The 14,310-nt window shown below is 44.1% G+C and overlaps 3 protein-coding genes across 4 annotated transcripts in view; 2 read left to right on the top strand and 1 right to left on the bottom strand.

The window, feature by feature from the left end:
* LOC111073957 (E3 ubiquitin-protein ligase TRIM9) overlaps positions 1-1,780 on the top strand; it is an 84,201-nt gene extending 82,421 nt beyond the window's left edge. For both annotated transcript variants that reach the window (XM_041595930.1, XM_041595929.1), the window contains one exon: positions 1,164-1,780. In XM_041595930.1, coding sequence (XP_041451864.1) covers positions 1,164-1,453 — 290 coding nt within the window. In that variant the 3' untranslated portion in view covers positions 1,454-1,780. The remainder of the gene's footprint in view (positions 1-1,163) is intronic.
* Positions 1,781-4,488: 2,708 nt separating this feature from the next.
* On the top strand, positions 4,489-6,377 carry LOC111073963 (probable cytochrome P450 28c1). The gene is made up of 5 exons (XM_022366532.2): positions 4,489-4,722; positions 4,782-5,127; positions 5,191-5,595; positions 5,653-5,773; positions 5,829-6,377. The coding sequence occupies exons 1-5, from the start codon at positions 4,535-4,537 to the stop codon at positions 6,260-6,262; spliced, it is 1,494 nt and encodes a 497-aa protein (XP_022222224.2). The 5' UTR covers positions 4,489-4,534; the 3' UTR covers positions 6,263-6,377.
* A 247-nt stretch (positions 6,378-6,624) lies between these two features.
* LOC111073964 (lipase 1) lies at positions 6,625-10,188 on the bottom strand. Its single transcript, XM_022366533.2, has 4 exons — positions 10,047-10,188; positions 8,094-8,428; positions 7,361-8,032; positions 6,625-7,295 (listed from the first exon to the last, which is right to left on the bottom strand). Exons 2-4 carry the CDS (start codon positions 8,238-8,240, stop codon positions 6,702-6,704), a joined length of 1,413 nt encoding a protein of 470 aa, XP_022222225.2. The 5' UTR covers positions 8,241-8,428; positions 10,047-10,188; the 3' UTR covers positions 6,625-6,701.
* Between the last annotated feature and the right edge of the window lie 4,122 nt (positions 10,189-14,310).

The following is a 14,310-nucleotide window of genomic DNA, read 5'->3' as shown; positions in this document are numbered from 1 at the left end:
CGATGCACAAGTTTTCGAATTAAATTTTCATATGCAAAATGCTCCAGCGTGAAGTGGCCGCGGGTGAAACAATGGAGCAGAGCAGGTGGCGCTGTCTCCTCCTAGCAACTGACACTGACACTAACAGTTGCAGTTTTCCAAGTTGTTATACGACTCTCGTGCGTCTCCCCGCAGCCCTCTCTTCCAGCTCCTGTTGCATTTGTCACTTATAATTTGAGAGAACTGAAGAGAAAGACGCTTAGGGTATAGGACTGGGTCTGGGAAGTACGCTCGACAGCTAAGTTTTAAAGTTCAAAAAGCGACACACATGAAAGGGAAAAGTTACTTACATCAGACTAATCTTTTCATAGTTTTTCATAAAGGACTTATACTAAAGCTATAATTATAATCAAAAAGATTCATTAGTTATTCAAGTAATTCGTGAAGCAGCTTCAAGCACTAGTTATAGATCAGTTTGACTGGCAGATACGAGATACAGTACATGCTATTTACATGGTTTAAATCTTAACCCTTGGGATGTACTAGTTTTTAAGACCAATTATAATTATTCGACGGATTCTTGGGATTTCATTTAAGGAAGTTATAAAGAATATGAAAGCTTTAAGTCTGGACTAGCTTTGGTTTCAGAAAAGAGGGAGAGAGAGACAGATTTAGCGAAAGAAAAAAAGGAACCTAAAAAGTGGAAGTAGATAAAAATATTCTAAAATTATAATCAAATAGGTCATTCGGTGGAAAGCGAATATCAATTAAAATTAGAAAAAAACGGTCGTGGTTCCCCTCTTTCCCTATGGTGTTTGCCATTTCATTGCGGTCTGCCTTGCCTGCCCTACCAAAATTAAAATCCTAATTCATTTTGAAATTCTACAAATCATTGATTCCGAAGTAAAAAAGAAATATAAAATTTGGTTGCTTCAACGTAATTTTGTAATCCGGAAATTAAAGATTGAGGCGAAAAATAGATTTTTTTGAGACAGTACCGAATATTATAAGGATATACTCTCATCCCATACTCAATCAATTTTCCATGGTTCGTTGTTTGAAACTTCACATCTAGCATATCCAACAAATAGTTGCTATGTAATTGCTATTTAAAATTATTACAAAACAAGTCTGTCTGAACAACAAACTAATCCCACTTTTCCCTGCTTCCTGACATCCACCAGGTAAGGACGAGAAGTCCTTTGCCATGTACATCGATCGCCAGCGCTCCTGGTTCCAGCACAACTCCATCCATGAGCGACGCGTCGAGGGAGGCATCACTACGGGAAGCACCATCGGGGTTCTTCTCGATCTGGAGCGGCACACACTCAGCTTTCTGGTGAACGAAATGCCGCAGGGATCGGTGGCGTTCCGGGATCTGTACGGGGTGTTCTACCCGGCTGTAAGCATTAACCGTGGAGTCACCCTGACTATGCACACGGCCATGGATGCACCCAAGATGGATTACTTTTAGGTCGTATGCCATATAGAGGAGTAGCGAATTGTGTACATATAGCTTGGCGTTCAGCAGTTATCGGTGTCTACATAGCGTATAAACAGACCTTACAAATATGAACATTTTACTCATGCAGCTTACAATACATACATATAGTCGTATGTGTAGTTTCGGGCAAGGTTCAGCGACATATCTCCCTTTATTCGTATCTCTACTCGTAGTTTTATGCAATGTTTGTAAAACGCTGCGCCACACGGGGAGTGAATTATTCAAAATAATTGAAAACAACCAGCGGTAATTTTATGTAAAATATAATAATAATCTTCGATGTTTTTCAGTGAAAACAAAGCCAAAAATCATGCACCGTGCAACACCAAAAACCAAATTAAATTTAAACGCATGCGAATGAAAAAATTAAGGCTAAAATCCAATTAGCAATTAGGGTAGCTACAAATTTGCATCTGTATGGGTCGTCTTGTATTTTTACTAGTGCGTATGTGTGGAGAGGTAATTATTACGTGAAATATACATACAGACAGACACATTTGATCGAGGCTAAAAATGGAATCAAAATCAACTGTAAGGATGAGTTTTTATTTTAAAGACTGAATGCAAATTGTTTTTATAAGTGCGATAGGAAGCGTAACAAAGAAGGGCCTCATCAAATGTGCGGAATGCAATTACTCAAATCACAAAAATTGAGTGAAAAGGTTAAACATAAACGCACTCTGCAAAAATTGCACGAAATTAAAAGCCACCAAAAATGAATACCAATTTGAAGCCAACCACTTTGCTTATGAAAATTCAATATGCGTCTGAATATTAATATGTATTTAATAAACCATTAAGTTCCCTGTAAATATTTATAAATATTTTTAACGAAATTCGGCTACTCTAGTTTTGTCCTACGTACTCGTACTTATTGTAAGGTGTAATGCATAAAATTAAATCTCCGTGTACGTAAAAACTATGGATACTCTTCAATGTACGGCGGAAACCAACAACAATTAAAGTTAATTACCAGTACTATGCATGTTTAAATATTTAAAATTATAATAAAAAAAAAATACAAACAATCCGACGAGGAAAAAATTTAATTGCATAAGCAACAACAGCACACACGTAAATGAGTTTATTTAAAAAAAAAAAGAATCGAAATAAAATACACATGAAAAAACGCGTAATAAAATTTAATCGTATTTTTGCCCTCAAATTATTTTGGTAATACGAGCATTGAAAATCCTTTACTGCGAGAGTTAGTTTCCATATTAGAGGAGGCAAACTCGTGGAGCGTGTCGTTTTTTAATTAATATGTTGCAAAGCGGTGGCCCAATAAACGGTTTCTTGCACACCATTTTCACTTTTCCCAGCGCTTTCCATTTGCGGAAATCCTCACGCTGGGGGGAGTTCATTGTGCCAATTTCTGTGCGGATTTCTCCCTATGTTCTGAAATGGATTTTTGTTACGCCGTGTTGTTAGGAGCAGCCTTTCAGGAGGGAAATATGTCGCCAACAATACCCTTATGAATTCTGTTTTTGAGTTTCGGCATTCGTTCGCACACCTCCCGTGAACTCGTACAAAGCCTGGGCGTACTAGATCCCACCCGACAAACACTCTTATAAATTACACACTTAGCTCTAGCGCCACGTTTGTCTAGAAAGCAGCATATCCCAACAAACCAGTGCACAAGCGCTTGCGTAAGTCTCGCAAAATGCTCGCAAGCGAGAGTTTTACAATAAAAATGCGAGAGAGAGAGAGACGTGATGTCAAAACGAAGACAGCAATAACAGAGATAAGGAAAGGATGAGAAAACATAACGAAACTTTTACTGCCACAAACTGAACGACACCTGTATGCAATTTCCATCTTGTCCGGATCCAAATGCGAGCGTATTGTCGGGAAATGTCTCGCCTTTGAGTCGTGTGCAATATCATTTGCGAGCCTTTGGTTGGCTGGGTATACATATGTGCATATGTACATATGTAGAATTTACATTCAAACATACTATGTGTTGTATGTGCACATCCATACTCGTATGGTGAGGCTTTCATTGTTTTGTGTTTGTGTTTGACAAAAGCAGGTCCACGAGTGGCTCTAGTTCTTAGCGAACATTTTAATGAGCACAGCAGAGAAAAACCGCTAAAGAAACTTTTGTTATTTCGGCTACACATTGTTTACTGTTTCAGCATTTTAGTTGCAGTTCTGGCTCTGTGCAAGGAAAACGCATCAAAGTGCAATTTTTATATCCGGGTTTCGGGGGATAGAGTGAGCACTTGCTGTTGGGAAACTGACACGGGAAAGCGCTTAGCTACCGCACCCGCCCGGAAACGCCGCGCTCCCGTCCTGGGAGTCTGCCATTTCCGCATCCGCCACGACAGCAGACATCAGGACCTCCAGCAGCGGCACCATCCTCGTCGCCTGCTTCATAAATCATAAAAAACTTTCGCCGCACGTCGCCAGCAACGATCCCCGAACAAGGAACGAACCCGAAAACCAACCAACAGCTGCTAAGTGTTGAGTAAATGTTTTCGCGCCTCGTTGCGCTTCCAAATTCCCAAAGCGTTTCTGGTGGTTTGTTACTAATGCGGCTATGTGGCGGATGTGGCACGTGATTGTTGTAGTTTTTCCAAAGCGAATCTGTATGACTGTTTCGACTGCGGCATACCTCTAGCTAAGATTTTATAACATGTATTCGGCAACACCTACACAAAGACTTCGATTCAAATTAAATAATGGATTTTCGTAAAAAGCGCCGTTTGCTTTCGGAGTCGAGCTAAAACTAACAGGATCTGAATAAGTGTCCATTAATACTTTGTTTCAAATTTTGTTGCTATAAATAGATGGCATGGGTTTTTGATTTCATTCAAATATTGTATGTGCATATATAAATATACATATAGATTGCTTGATAAATTTTCGCTCTATTATTTATTCTGTATGGAAATTCAGATGTTAATACACCCTGACAAACGTATTTTGCTTCCCTAGTTAGTCACGCTATGGGCAGTACTTTACCTCTTTTACCTCCGTTGAGATAATTCTTCATACTCGACCCTCTCTCAGAACAGTTCGTGCTTTTATCTAAAACATTTTAAAAATATGCTCCATTTCGTACTGGTGGTGTTGGGTCTACTGCTATTGATTCTTTACAAGTTCGCCACGTGGAACTTTGGCCACTGGCGACGGCGGAATGTGAGGGAAATACGTGGTCTGCCACTTCTCGGAACGTTTCCGAATATGGTCCTCCTCCGCCGAGACTTCACATTGGACATCAACGATTTGTATATGTAACAAAACGAGAGAACAAAGTATAGAGCTATGATAAGCTCTCTATCTCAACCCTCAGGAAGTACCGAAAGGACCACAGCTATGTGGGGGTCTTTTGGCTGCGCAGCCCCAAGCTTTTGGTGCTGGAGCCGAGACTGGTACACGAGGTCCTTACCGCGGGCTTCAGGCACTTTGGGGACAACAACATATCGAAGCTCGTCAACTGGAAGAACGAGAAGCTGACCATGTGCAATCCCTTCTCTCTCAAAGGCCAAGCTTGGCGGAAACAGAGAGACATCTTCAACACCCTGATGACCACTGCTCGCATTAGAAGTGCCCACAACAGTATGCGGCGCATTTCTGAGGAGCTGTGCGATTTCATTCAGCGAAATTGTCGCTCTGGACAGCCTCAGGATGTTGGAGATGTGAGTAGGAATCAGGGAACGCCACGCGTCCAAGTCAACGACAGGTATTCTCCTTCCGTGCAGCTGGCGGTGCTATTCAACAGTGAGGTTTTGCTGGAGAGCGTCTTGGGCATCCGGGCCGGCAGTTTCAGCGACTCTCCAGTAGTCGTGAAGGAAATAAACAAGGAGAAGTCGGATAGTCTTTGCTTGACCCTCTGCTGGGCCCTGGAATGTCTGTTCCCATTCCTGCCCAACTGTCTGCGCCCAAGCATTTTCCCGCAGTCATACAAGCAGTTCTTTACGGAACTTACCCGGGAGGCCTTTCGTCTGGCGCGAGGTAGGCAGAATGGAAAGGACTTTGTCAGTCACCTGCTCGCACTTGAGCGTGATCTCGAGTTATCCGAGCAAGAACTAACCTCCCATGCCATGACCTTCATGTTCGATGGACTAGATACTTCTTCGCTAACCATAGCAAAATGCCTATTCCTGGTGAGCAACAAAGTTGTTGGGAGCTTTCGGCTCAGTCTATATTGATATCGTGCACAGCTAGGACAGAACCCGACCTGTCAGCAAAGGCTTTGGCTGGAACTGAGGCACGCGTTCCCAGGGAAATTACCAGATCTAGAAACCCTGAACGAACTGGACTATTTGACTGCCTGCGTGTATGGTAAGTACGAAGACCAGCTAGTATTGAATGAATAACCTACGGTCCGACTTTACAGAGTCGATGCGCGTGAACCCAAGCTGTGGCTGGATTCTCAGGAGCTGCACGGAGGAATACACCTTCCATGGCAGTCTCCACAGCACTGCCCTCAAAGTGTATCCCGGCGACCACGTCCTGCTTCCCCTTCACGGGCTCTACAGCGATCCCCAGTTCTTTTCCAATCCCGAACAATTTCGCCCCGAACGCTTTTTAGATGGCGGATATCAAAGGTTCAAGAAGATGGGAGTTTTCGCTCCTTTTGGCCTTGGGCCGCGTCAGTGTGTTGGCATCCGTTTAGCTTGGCTGCAAGTCAGGGCTGCCGTGGCCTCTATAGTATACCGCTTTGTAGTTCGCACCAAGAATACGGAAGTGAATCCGCAGTCGGATGCTCCTTGGCTGTGTGACTTTATCTCCCGTACTCCCAACTGGGATGATCAAGCCGACCCACTTTGAATGAAAATCTTGAATTTTTGAAATATTCGGAAATTGATCATTTATTTCTAAACTTGCAATTTTCGTTTGTTCTGTACTTCCAACATTATGAGAAAAAATACGAATTCTGATTTTATATATATGTATGTACTCAAAGGGTACTTTTTAAATGATTGCCACAGCCTCTTCCGACCCCTAAAAAGTCCAAAATATGTGAACTCTACAATTTAGAAGATTTGGTAATACTGATATTTAGTTCGGCTAGAATGAATCTCTCTCTCTCTCTCTCTATGTCTTTCTCCAAGGGAGGCATACCAGTAGGTGCCATCCACGTATTGAATGGACATAAATATATATGGAAAATGAGAACACATCGGGTATAGTTATGTGAAGGCAAACGACTGGTTTTATTTAAATATCTCGAATAAAGTATACCAGGAACTCTTAATAAAATCCAACTTTACTCCTTAGAAGGTGACTCCACAGCTGTATCCTGCTGTTCATCCTGGCCCTTTCCACCTTCCTGGTCTTTTCCACTTTTTTCTTCAACTTCCTTCTCATCATCAAAGATTTCTTCTATGTCCCCATCTGAGCCAGGTACTGGTACCGTCACCGTCTGAGCAATCTCTTCCTCCACCGGAAAATTAGTGGTAGGCTCAGCATACTTACTGTCTCCAACGGACTCCCAGTATCTCATTACTTCGAGCATCTTAGGCTGAATCGAGTGCCGAGCACTAATGCCCCAGATCATGTCCATGTGGTTCCACCTCTTGTACAGATGGCTCTCAACCACATTTGGCAGAATCTTTGCCAGGCGCTGAACGTCCTCGACAGCGGAAAGATGGTCATTGCTGCCATAATAGAGCGCGATCGGTGCAGTAATCCTCTCCAGGCGGTAATCAGGGGGCGTATTACGCCCATACATCTTCTGATTCTCCTTAGCCTCGTAGTCGTACTGGCAGAACCGATCAGATCTCTGCAGCTGAAAATAGTGAACGGGTTGCTTAACATTGCAGCCACCTGGGATATGGCCAAGCACCACAGGGAACATCGTCTAACGGAACGTAAACAAATAAGCGTTAGCCATGCGTTAAGTTTCGACATATGTATATTACCCACCATGTTGAATTCGTCGCTGTTCTTTCCGACCACCTGCCAGTAGAAACGAATGCAGGTCTTGAGCATGCCGGCCGATTGCAAGCACTGGTTAAGGTAAATGTCCGAGTGTGGGAACAGCTCCAAGGACTCGCCCAGCATTTTGATGCCAACTCTGGCCATGCCCAATAAAGGAGTCTTCATGTGCCCCATAAAAGCCACAGGAGCCAAAGCATTCATCAGGTGGATCTTGGCGTTGTACTCAGGGCGACTAGAAGCCAACACAAAGAACGAGGTTGTTCCCTGGGAGTGTCCGAAGTAGTTGAGTTTATGAAAGCCTGTTTTTGCAAGGACACCATCTATCATGGCCGGCAGGTCGTACATCCCAATCTCGTGCCACGAAAAGGCCCAGTAGGCCCGGTCCGTGTTGGGGTTTAGCTTCAGGTGGCCCCGCGAGTAGCGATTGCCTCGCACATTGCCCATCCATATGTCATAGCCCTGGTCGTACAGAAAGTATCCCAGACCACTGTGTGGACCCATCATAATCCAAGTGGAAGAGGTGTCCTCCAGGCCGTGTACCAGCAGGACGGGCTGGGCACCTGGTCGTGGAATTCGGTGAAAGGTCAAGATATAATTGTCCTCGGTGGTCACCTGATGGGTCTCTGCCGGATACTTGTACTTCTCCAAGAGTTGCAGCTGCAGCACAGAGATTTTCGCTAGGGTATCAACTCTCTTTCAACTGAGGCGTATCACTCACCGTGCTCAGATGGGCATCCTCTATCACGCTGGCTGGAAAGTTGTCCTCCAGACAGCCCCCGGCCACTCGCATGCACTGAAGCGCGAGCCAGAGCAGACCGATGATCCAACTAGCGTGTTGCATGCCGTACGTTCGTGACCGGAGCATTTTCGATCCGTGACTAAACCTGATCTGAAACGACCCAGCTCCTCTCCCTCTAAAGAGTGATAATTAGTAGCGGCCAAAGCCCGGGCGGGCTTTTGTCTGTTTGTTAATTGTTTTTTGTTCGAATGTTTTTGTGAAGCTTATCGGAGAATCGTCGCCAGCTCATTTCCAGTTGTACTACGAGTATGACTCTGTACAATATATGAGTTTAAAATATAATTCGCACAAATTAGATCAAACGAAAGTGCTGTCAAGCACCACAAGGGCAAAGTTCATGTAAATATATCAATTGGAACGGCTAAACGGGATGCCGATCCAGCATATTCGACATATTGATATACAATGACAAACCTACATTGACAAATCCACAAACCAAAAATACAATATGGGCACTAACGCCAAAATGTACATGCTAAAAAACATTTAAAAGTCAATGAAAAGCTTTACCGATTGTCATCAGTAACAGCAATTTCGAAAATTTGTGTGTGGCCTATTTTGGGCGGAATTAATAATGCAAGATAAATGCGAAATAGAAGAGCAGAAATAACAGATGAACGAATCCAACAAGATAATGAATATGTGAATCTGAGCATGTCGCAATTGCGGTAATCTCATTCGAGTACGAGCCAAATATTGAATATTCCTCTCATCCGAAAGTGGTGATTAGTCAAAGATGGACAAAGAATGTCACCATTGTCATGTTCTCCAATTCAAGCATGAGTCAGATGGTATCTGCAACTATCTGAAATTGAGACACCAGCGAAACCATTCAACTCATCAACACGGATCCAGACTCAAACCCGTTATTGAAGACCATTCGCACATTTAATTCATGCGCTTCCCAGATCATCTCCATAATATGACTAGATTAATGTTTTATTGGAAAAGGCTTCCTAGTTTTTATATTGTTATACCTAATGTATCTATCACCAGTCCCAGGGATAAACCTCAGCTTGATGCAAATCCACTTTTGGCCAAATCCCAGTGTTTCCTGTTAACAGAATTTACTTGGACACTGCCAAAGAGTAAATCGAAGAAATGTTTGTCGGGTTAATTGAAAAATTTAATTTTTAATTCCGTTGCGCAGTGAATCTCGCAGTGGTCCAGCGTCCGTTCAACAAACATTTGAGTCGCCCCATCAGTGCCCATGTCATCGCCTCCTTTTTTTTCAATTGATTGGCAAAAATTGATTCCGGCTTTTGCATAAAATATTTGCTGTTCCTTTATTTGCTGCAACTGCTGTCATCGGCGATGGATGACAGCCTGACAAAGCGGGGCGAAGTGGCGAAGTGTTCTCTTAGACTCCCAGGCCGAGTCCATTCAATCCGGACCCGGGTAGGCCTCCTGTTCGCCTCTGGTCTGGTCGCTTCTGGTCTGATATGCTGGCCATACATTGGCAAATAACTTAATTCGGCGTTGTCACCACATGTTGGTCCTGCCAGGAGCCTGCAGTCAGGCCGAGAAGCAGACAGACTGTGGCAAGGGGGACTTGACAACTTGACACGCCGTTGGAATGGGTGCTATGAGGGTGTGGTATGGCCATTCTTTTGGCAGCATGTCGAGTTTCAAGTCTTGGTTTCATGCAATAGTTTTTGAATGCCTTTAAAATTACATCGGGAGATGTTTCAATTCGTCAATTTGTCTCGAAACGAACGAAAAACTCTCTCTTCAAGAGATTTTTTGTAGAACCAATAAACCAAAGCTGCCACAGAAAGTGACTGGGAATCATTGCCCTTTTGACCCACATCCAACAGCCTCGCAGCTCCCAAATTTAGCTGTCAGCCGAATTAACAAATTTCCTGGTCTTACCTTAAAAGGTGGACCCATTTGGGACGCGGTGCCATTCAGGACCGGCGCGTGCCACGACAATTAGCCATTTGCTTGCTCCTCTTGCCGTCGCTCTCTCCCTTCGCTAGTGCATTACGAGTATTGCGATGCCAACTGCCAATCACACGACAATCAGCAGACCCAAAGTGGAGAGAGTGGAGGCGCAGAAGCAGAAACCCGCTTGAGCCACAATGAAAACGAGACCAATCAATTGGATAGCCTTTAGTTGGAGCCGAGTGGAAACAATGGGAGCACCGCTCTAAGTCTTTAAGGTCTGCAAAAGCTACCTAGCCTGGCTCGTTAGTAGCAGCATCTATGCTGCCCCAGATTATGATCAGCATTGTTCGACTGTTGGCGTCGGCGTCATCGGGTGCCCACATTAGGTGCAGAAGTTGCCGAAGTCCTCTTCAGACTTCAGGCCCCCTCTGGGGGCCAAGCACGTGACTTTTAATCACGCGCGCATAAAATTTTATGCGAAATTTTAGACGTGTCCAAAAAGAGTTTCCCATGCCATTGGCTGCTTTATGGCTCGGCCAAGTTCGCCTCATTATGGGCGCCAGAAACAGAAGTGCGTGAAGTCCAACTGAAAAAGTAGCCAGGGCGAATGAAGGTCAGAAGTTTGGGCTGCTTAAACTGTCGGGTGGAACTTTACGACTTTGGCAACTTTGGGCCGGAGCCAGGACTCTATTCTTCGGGCTAGTCAAAGGCACAACTTCAGAAAAGGTTAAAGTCAAGTGTAAGGACAGACAAGTTGGTAGCGGATCCCCATCTCGCACAGACTCCAATCGGGGTGGTGCCAGACTTGACTCGCAGCCAACTGGATGCCAATTACAATTCGTTTTTATCTGTCAGCCTCTCAACTGGTCCTGCTCCCTGCCATGCCCCATGCAACACGCCCCTTTTGTCTGCATTTTTTAATTACGTTTGTGCACGTGCCGCACTACATCTGTCGGGACCCGCCTTTAAAGTGTTATTTCCAGAACGACAAGTTCAGGGTCAGGGTCCGTCGCTCCAAGTCTCTCCCACATTCGGAAATTCGTGTAGATTTAAAAAGCGAATCAATCCCACTGCGAAACACATACTAGTACCATTTTTGCTACACACAAACACACACACACAAAAGATAATGAAACGCAAATATGGATATATTGCTGCTCGGGCATTGAATTCAAGTTCATTAATTTTAATATTTAATGCCATTTGAAGTTGATTTAACTAACAGAATCGGAGGAATGTGGCCATAAATATGCATGTGGCCTGCTCTTCTTCTCATGCTTCGCCGAATCTGGGGGACTGACGTGTCGACTGCTTGTTAATTTCGGTCGATAAAAAAATTATTTTGCTCTTCCATTAATTACGTCATTATTTGCGCATTGTCCCGGTCGCTGAGTTGCAACTGAGAAGGAATTCGACGAAGGCTGACAATCCGGATCCATGTCCGCGTCCGGGTCCGGGTCCGTAGCCTGGATTCACAAGGCGCATCCTTGTGGCCCGAACATCCTGATTGGCGGCCATCAATAAAATTAACGAGTGATAAAGGATTACAATTGATGGCGGCAATGGCGGAGGAATTGATTAATTTATGGAAAACGAGAAGACATTCAGCTGCGGGGCAAGTAAAGCGTAAAAACATGATTTTTACACTGCCCAACAGAAGTTGGCATGGAACCAAAATCAGATATAAATATTTCATTCCGTCTTTGCTGAGCGGATAAAATATTGCTAAAGTTTTACCACTTTCCTACGGCTTAGTGCTCCTTTTGCCAGTCTTCTGGGAGATGCATCGTTATTTAATTTAATATGATTCGTAATTTTCAGTCATCAATTAATTGAATTAAAATCATGTTTAATGAAAACCTGTTTTCCTGACTAATTGCACAGAGAAAACAAGAAGAAGCCGGTCCAAATGAATGTGGGGATTGATTTTTTCTTAATTTGTGCAAAATATTATGAATGGGTACGGGCGACACTAATTGAATTCCATACACTTATAGTTTCAATAATTACTATTTTCTTGATTCACCTGTCACTTGCCTAGCGCATTAATATGAAAAATCCCGTGGAATTCTCATGAGGAATAACAAAACACTTTGCCCATTTCATTATCAATAGCCCCAGCCCTGACAAGGACTTCATGCCGACTTTTCATTACGATAATGAAATATTTCAGGAGCAGTTTATGTGGATTACTACTTAGATGTGAGAGCCGCATGCAAAAAGCGGAGCTAAACCGAAATGCCGTAAACACGGCGGAGCCCCTCGTACGGACACTATCCGCGAGTGGCAGCGTAAAGGACATGCGTGCAAATATAACCGGAGGGGCAAAAACCGCAGCTATAACAGCGTCGAGCACGCCAAGGCTAGAGGCATAATTATGGCGTTATCACACACGAACCGCCAAGCACACACACTCACCCTCACCCTTGGAAAACTAACGATAATCAATTGAGAAATGTTTATAATGAAGTGGAGCAGCCAAAGGGTTCCGCCCCATACCCTTTCCCCTTACACTGAGGAGCATTTCAGGACTAGTAGGGATATAACTTATATTTTATAAGGCGAATCACATAATCATTTAGAGGGGTTTTTTTTAAGAGAAGTTCTTATTTCTTCAAATATTTAAAAAATGAGACCTAAAATGTAAGACACTAATTATAATTTCAAAAGCATTTTGGCATGCTGAGAGCCATTGCAATGGCGTGCTATTCGGATAGTCATTACCAGAAATGGGAAAATAAAATAAAATAAAACAAACTCATTAGAACAAGAATTTTTGTTTGTACTTTTTTTGTAAGATTTCCTCAGAGCTGAGTCCCGTCCCGAATATTTGTTATTAAATTAATGCCTCTGGTAAAGGTCTAATTTTTCTCAGTGTTATCCTCCAGACGTTGCAAGTGAGTAGCCTGGCGCTAAGCGCTTCATTTCTGCACCTCCCCTTTTTTTGAAAGGCGTGTCGGGCAAAAACGCCTAGCCAGCAATCTCCTGATAGCGTGTATCCGTGTCCCCACACCACCACCCAGGCAATGTGCTAAGTATACGTTGGCGAGAGATAAACACGGCCAACACACACGCACATTAGGGCCGAAAGCCGAGAGTCGAACGCCGAGAGCCGCAGGCCGCAGTCCACTCGCCGCTGACCACACACTATGTCCGCCCTGTCCATTCATGACAACGTCCATCATAATTCATTGGGTATTGAGAAGGGTGCTGCCCAGACGAGGCGGTGTACTGGTGCCGGGACTCCAAATGGCTGGGAGAACATAGCCCACACGCTGCATTGTAATGAAATTAGCATACACAAGACAAAGTTCCCAGCCGCGCATTCAGCAATTATTGAGTTTAGTATTAGGGATACGACCAGGCGATGGAGGCTCTTATATGGCAGAAGACGCGATGGAGTTCATTTGGTGCTTTGAAATGCAAATGCAGTGAACCATTCAGCTAGTCAGTCAGCTTGCCAGTCAGACTGCCTGTCGGAGAACGGGCAGGAAACGGGCCAGGTTCAGGCCAGGTTAGCTCTCGGTGACACCGCAAATGAAACAAATACCAGCCCTCGGGGCGAGACCCATACAACGGGTCGCGTACCTCACTTCTGGGTGAGCCAAGAGGGGGATAGCTCACCCAGACGAGGCACTTTTGGCCAGCAGCTGCCAAATGGCAACCTACTTTCATGGCAAATGCGGTTCGCGCTTTTAATTTATGCCAAGAGCAATCACAATTGCATCGGGCTAAGTGGCAAAGCCGCCTTATAACCGAGGTGAACTTCCCGCGTTGTTCCAAAGTTCAAAGTGCAACAAACCTAGTGGCTCGTTTATTGTTCGTTGGCACCAACAAATGAGCTAGGCGGAAGTTCAAGGCAGGGTCGGGCCGACAATAAGCCCGTAGGAGCTCTAGGCAAGCTCTACTCTGAAATGAAAAATGTATGCAGAATAATTTTGAGCTAGTGCAGCAGGGAATAAGCACAACGGACACATTTGTTATTCGGCCCAATCAAGGCGTTCTATGATTACTGTTTTTTAAGCATTAACCCTTAAGGGCCGATTCAATGATCGTTCCTTCTCTTTTGTAGTGACCAGACGTGTTTTTGTGTTTGTGCTCCACATTTTCCTTTTATTTTATTTAAACAGCCGGTGTTTTATCTTCAATTAACAAATTAACTAGGTTAGGTTAGGTTGACCCGGACGGCTCTGGGAACCCAATAGATACGCACTGACTTTGTCGTGCTTAGGTGATCTAATGCCTCCCT

Source organism: Drosophila obscura, unplaced genomic scaffold (assembly GCF_018151105.1).
Source record: "Drosophila obscura isolate BZ-5 IFL unplaced genomic scaffold, ASM1815110v1 contig_9, whole genome shotgun sequence".
In the NCBI taxonomy this organism is placed as follows: Eukaryota; Metazoa; Arthropoda; class Insecta; order Diptera; family Drosophilidae; genus Drosophila; species Drosophila obscura.
The sequence above is the reverse complement of the archived record's forward strand: the minus strand, read 5'-3'. Positions and strand labels throughout refer to the sequence as shown.